Source organism: Telopea speciosissima, chromosome 10, assembly GCF_018873765.1.
Source record: "Telopea speciosissima isolate NSW1024214 ecotype Mountain lineage chromosome 10, Tspe_v1, whole genome shotgun sequence".
In the NCBI taxonomy this organism is placed as follows: Eukaryota; Viridiplantae; Streptophyta; class Magnoliopsida; order Proteales; family Proteaceae; genus Telopea; species Telopea speciosissima.
Window position 1 is genome coordinate 34,905,638 of NC_057925.1, and position 6,000 is coordinate 34,911,637.

At 43.6% G+C, this 6,000-nt stretch overlaps 1 protein-coding gene across 1 annotated transcript; it reads left to right on the forward strand.

Annotated features, from left to right (window-relative positions):
- The first annotated feature begins 3,546 nt into the window (after positions 1–3,546).
- LOC122643504 (protein PHYTOCHROME KINASE SUBSTRATE 4-like) lies at positions 3,547–5,397 on the forward strand. The gene has a single exon (XM_043837120.1). It carries the CDS (start codon positions 3,634–3,636, stop codon positions 5,395–5,397), a length of 1,764 nt encoding a protein of 587 aa, XP_043693055.1. The 5' UTR covers positions 3,547–3,633.
- Positions 5,398–6,000: the final 603 nt, after the last annotated feature.

A 6,000-nucleotide genomic window follows, 5' to 3' on the forward strand; every position in this document is an offset into this window, starting at 1 on the left:
CGATTTAGTGTACGTGGGTTAAATAAGCAGGCCCCACATACTAACATTGTTGGGGGAACATTCCAATTAGATAAATGGGATGTGGCGGCAAGATCCCCGACTCGAGGCACCGGGTCCCGCACTCCCGAGACAAAATCTGCAGCAATAACAGCTCTGGTCGATGTGAGTGGTCGACCAGTGGGATCCACCAGAGTGTGATCTTTATTCTGTCCAAATGTCGGAACACCTCGAGCTTTGGCGGTTTCGCGTATTAACACACCTCCAACAATGTTTTCATATCCCAAATACCCAAAACATGGTCCGGATCGCTTACCAAGAACCGTACATTTGTTTGTGAATTTTGCAATTGCACGGGGGAGGCACGCGTCGTTTTACCAGCAGGTGACGTACTGATACAAGGGTTCCATTTTCCGTGTCTACTCGCTCGAACACCCAACCCACGCTCCACAGGGTACTCAAGGCTATGACCTCAGGTTCTAGACCTACAATCGAATTCGGGTTAGCGTTCGGGTTAAAATAAGTCAAACTGTAACAGAGGTGGTCATTTCACTCTCTCTATGTTTGGGGAATTTTTATCCACTACTGTACAAGCAGCACTACTGTACGCATCGTGCGGCGCAGCAGCGGCCATGTGTGCACAACGAGCCCCACTATGCAGATATGGCCGCTGCTGCATCGCACGATGCGTACAGCAGCGGCTACTGTACTGGAGCGGATAAAGGTCCATGTTTGGGCACAAGGCCACGCAACCTGACAATGATCCTCCACTCATAATTATATATGCCATCACAACAACACACATACACTACATGATATTTCCACAAAGAGCTTTCAATTAAACAAATGGGTTAAAGAACGCCACCTGATCGTGTCCAAGGCTAGGACACTGCTCCTAGACATAGCTGAACGTGAAATAACCACCCAGCCCCCGCTATGGTGCCTGGAATTTCCGCCTTAGAATGGGAGTTGGGCGGTCATCCATGCCCAGCTGTGTCTAGGCGCAGTGTCCATGCCTTGGACACCACTGGTTAGCGTCTTTTATCCCTAAACAAACTTGGTAGAAAATGGTAAATGCATTTTATTAGAGAAATGCTGGGCACACTGCTCGTGTGCCGTAAGTAAGCTAACTTCCACTATTACTATAGTAAGACCATATATATTTTTTGGGAAGCAGTTTTCTATCCGGGAGTGTGGCCTACGCCAGCACTCCATGTGTCTATCTCTCTCCTCCTTAAAACAAAGGGGCAGAGGTGTCTTTTCAAATGGGGAGGAGAGAGATAGACTCATGGGAGTGTTGGCATAAGCTAAACTCCCGGACAGAGAACTTTCTCCCATATTTTTTATATTTGGAAAACACATTAAGACTATACTCATTCATGGAAACCAAGTAGTTTAGTTAGTTATTATAAATCCACCCACTGCATACACTCCCCCACGCCCGGTCACCCCCTTGGGCGCCCACCTAGTGCCCTAAAAGTTAGTTGTTATAAAGACAGACAACATGAAAACTAGTAGCACTATTAGAAGTTAGAAACCCAACCAATTCATGTCATGTGGCATTCCACAGAGTAAACAGCTTCAACGGTTTTATCTCGTCGGTCAGTAAAGAAATCAAGATAATGACACTTCAATATGCGCGATTTCTTTGCGAGATCAACAGTAGTTTCAGCATTGCCATTTGCTTATTTTGAATAAAGTATATAGATGTTTTACCTCAATCAAATTAGCCAAGTGAAAAAAATTAAACTTCCAAAAATTCAAGACGACCAAGAGGGTGCATGACAATGTTTAAACTAACAAGAAGATGCATGAAAATAAATGAGAGTATGTTATAGGGTTGAATTTAAAAATGAAATTTAACAAGTGACTAATCGAGATAATTCTCTAGATATCCAATGAACAAAATTACCACATTACATATCCATGGAAAAAAAGAGTCCTCTGCGATTCACTGCGATGCAGCCTTGCGGTATGACCATCTATATATAAATTTTTTGCATTTCATTTAAGTAGCCTTTGTCTTTCTTGAATACGGAACGGAATTCCTGAAAGCCACAAGACAGTGTGAACACTCAATCAAGAAGGTCTAATCTAGACATGAAGCAGCTACAATTGACCACTCATATCCAAAAAGGGAGAAAATTGCACTTCCTCACGATTTTAATCAACTTGAGCTGTTAATGCAACTACCAAGAAACATAAAGAAACAAAAACAGATTTAAGCAAGGATGGCACAAAGATTGAACGTGGTTCACACACTAATTAGATGCGCTACATCCACAGGTGAAGCTGAAGATGATTCACAGTATGATGAAAGAAAAATAGAATGGAGATTTTTCAAGAACACCCTAAAAGTCGCAACAAGAACTCTCCCCAGAAAACCCTTACACGAAACTGTCCAAATCCCACTTTTTCTCTTGCATACACAACAAAACAATAAAACAAGGGAATACTCCTCTAAGTCGGGTCAATCCATCGGGTCAGGTTAGGGGTGTCTTCCAGGCCCGACCGATCTTGCTTGCTTAAAGTCTGGCTCGGATTGGCTCAACTATTAAATATGTCAGGCTTAAGCCTGTCTAGTTTATAATCGATCGTTCCCGATGTGAGGTCCTAGCCCGCCGGGCTCTTGACTATACGCTTGACCTAGCCCAACCCTTTAATATTGCTTGAAATTCCCATTTTTTTTTGCCCTCCAATGCCCATAAACTAAGTGGTGGTACAACATATTAGAAGGTCAATTCCTATGGATGACCGAAACCGACTGAGCTCGACCAGTTAACATCCCTAGGTCGGTAGTACCCAAGTCCCCCCCCACAGGGTTTCATTCCCACACCCCCGTACGAGATCAATGACGGGCTCCAGGGCCCAAGCCCTCCACTACCATCACCGATCTCACAAAATTTCTCCATCATGTCGACACCAAAAAATGTCGAAAGTGAGACAAACTTCAAAACGCATAGAAGAATTCAAGACACACACATAATGGAGGGGTAGTTCTGTCAAATATACAGCCGTATTTGAGGTTGATTTCACAGAGAACTGCCCAGGTACTCTCCATAAGAGGGGTAGTTCCAATTGGAATCGAGATCTTCTACGATGCGCTGCCCGGAGCGGCCTGTGCGGCGCAGACTGGGCCACGCTTGTAATGACTGCCTTACCCCCTGCCCAGCACCTTGCCCAAGCAAGGGTAAGGCGGTCATTGTGCACGCAGCCCAGTTTGCGCTGTGCAGGCCGCTCCAGGCAGCGTGCCGTAGAAGATCAGGATCCTTCCAATTGTCCCCATCTACAGTCCAACTATGTACATTATTACAAGTTTTATTAGGTGGTTGTAAGCTATCAGCCGAACAAGAACCAAAGTATTACTGTAGATCCATACACATATCCTCATACATATATGCATTATCATACATGTATGTCAACATATATACAAACATATACACATGGAAGGATGTAGATGGGACCTCCTCTGTCTCTGTTGCCAAACTCTACTTGAACAATACTACATAATCCATTCCTGAGTCCTGAGAAAAGGAATTTCAGAAGACTAACTATCTGTTAGTGCTCAGAGCTTTCCTATTCTCCTCTGTGCTTTTGTTTCTTCACAGATAGACAGAAAAGGAGAGAGAGAGAGAGATGCAAAGGTATACAGTAACTGCGAACTTAAATGGTGGGCTTCCTCAAAGACCCATCTTTGAAGGGACTGAACATTCTCTTCCTTATACGTCATTTCCACCAAAATCCCATCTCAGAGACATTTCATTCTCTTCTTCTACCAGACCAGGTGGACCGAAACTGCCTGCTGAAGAATGCTTCGGGCCCGGAATCGATGACACAGAGATCAGCATTTTCGACGCCCAAAGGTACTTTAATGAGGGCAGAGATCACAAGGAGAAGAAACAAGCTTCTACTGTGACAGTAAATCTAGATAAAATCACTGACAGGTGTGATCTCTCTTCGGTTTCAAGGCTTTCTTCTGTCTCATCTGTTGATGGGTATGGGAGGAAACACAGAACTAGGTCGTTTCATGCAACCCCAACAGCTTCATCTGAAGCTAGTTGGAACAGTCAGTCTGGTCTGTTATCAATTCCACCTGGTTCAATTGCAGTCTCAATGAGAGATCTTCCTTCAGATGGGAAGAGAAGAGGTTCTTCAACCAAATGGCTTACTTTTGCGACAAGATGTCCCTGCTCTGGTAAGAAATCTGTTCAAGTGGAGGAGAAATTCTCTAATCCCAAGAACCCATTTTATTCAAATTGTAGTTCTAACACTTCTTTGAATCCCAAGAAACAGAGCTCTAAATCAGGGGAAGTTGCTCTTAATAGAGTAACCAAGGAGAAATCGAAGGAATTAGCATCCAATGAAAAAGAAAAGGTGATGTTTGACAAGAACATGATAATTATTGATGAAAGGAGAGAATTGAAAGTTTTGCCCGGAAACCATTCATCGTCGGAGTCAGGTGGTTGCCACCGAGTAATCTCCCCAGGGAGGTCAATTACTGAGGGTGGCGCCGCCTTCTCCTTTCCTGTACTAAATCCTCCGGCACCAGCAAAACTGCTCCAAAATCGTGGGAAACCAACAATTCAGCTTGAAGAACACTCACCTAGAGAGTCACTAGAGGTCTTCCGGCCACCAATTGATGAACCGGTTGAAAGGAGGACAACAGAGCTTCAGCGGCGCTTATTGATGTCATTTTCCGGCGAGACCGCTGAAGACTTCACTTTCCCAGCCAGTCCATGTCCGAAAACTCGAGCAATTATAACAGATGAAGATGTAGCAAGTGACACAAGCTCAGACCTGTTTGAAATTGAAAGCTTCTCAACTCAGACAACAATGCATCCATTGTACCGCAGCAGCCAGAGAGATTCCTTTGATGAGTTATTGTCAAGCAATGATGGAAAGAGAATTCTTGGGAATGGCAAAGGAATGTTACAGTTCCGGCGAAGCCTTGATGGGACTATGACAACTTCAATTGCTCCAACAGAATGTTATGAGCCCAGCGAAGTTAGTATTGATTGGAGTGTTACAACTGCAGAGGGATTCGACCGAGGAAGTGTCACAAACTTTTCGACGACGACGACGATGACGACGACGGCGGCGGTATCAGAGTATGAGAATGTCAGGTTCATAATACAGAAAGAATTTGACAAGGTTGCCAATAATGGTGATGGTGGTGGTGGTGATGCCGTTATTAACATTAGAAGGAAAGGAAATGGTTTGTTGAGCTGCATAAGTGAGAAGGCAGTTAGTACTGTAGGCCCTCATCCTGCAGTGAAACAAGAACCTGATCATCAGCGTCGTCATGCCGATGCCGGAACTGGAGCTGTCCCAGTTGAATCATGTCAAATTCCGGCAACGTCGAATTCCGCTTGCATGTCTCGTGCCTTTGCTACACAATAACAAGCTGATTATTGTTGTTGTTGATGATAATTTGAGTGATTTAGAAAGATTACATGTTAATTAGGAGTGGAAAAGATTGTTGAATTAGTGGTTCTTTTGTAGTTTCTTTTATATTTCTAAATATTATTTCAACTTCGACCATTATGGTCTGTGTTAATGCAAACCCCAAGAAACTGTTATTGGTGAAACCTGATTTCAGTCCTGAACATGTAGTGGGAAATCTTAGGAGGGCTATTTCGGCCTTGAATTGTATTTGAATGGCCTAAAAAGTGCGTATATCAGTCTTTAGCTGTGAGTCCTTTAGAGCTCGTCGAGACCTTCGAAATGATATGTATTTCGACATATATTTAGTTCTCCTCCGACCCAGATCGTGTGGTCCTTTTTGAGTGTCTATGGGTATTTCTGTACTTTTCTAGATTAGGGCTTCCTATATAATGTTTTTATCTTGTTGAGAGGGATATGTGAGAATTGTGGGTTTGTAATATTCTTTAGAGAAGTAGTGAAACCATATTCTATCGCCAGCCGTGGATGTAGCCTGGCTTCTTGGGGGTGAACCACGTAAATCCTTGTATTGTGTGTTTGTTTTTCTCTTCTATTGTCATT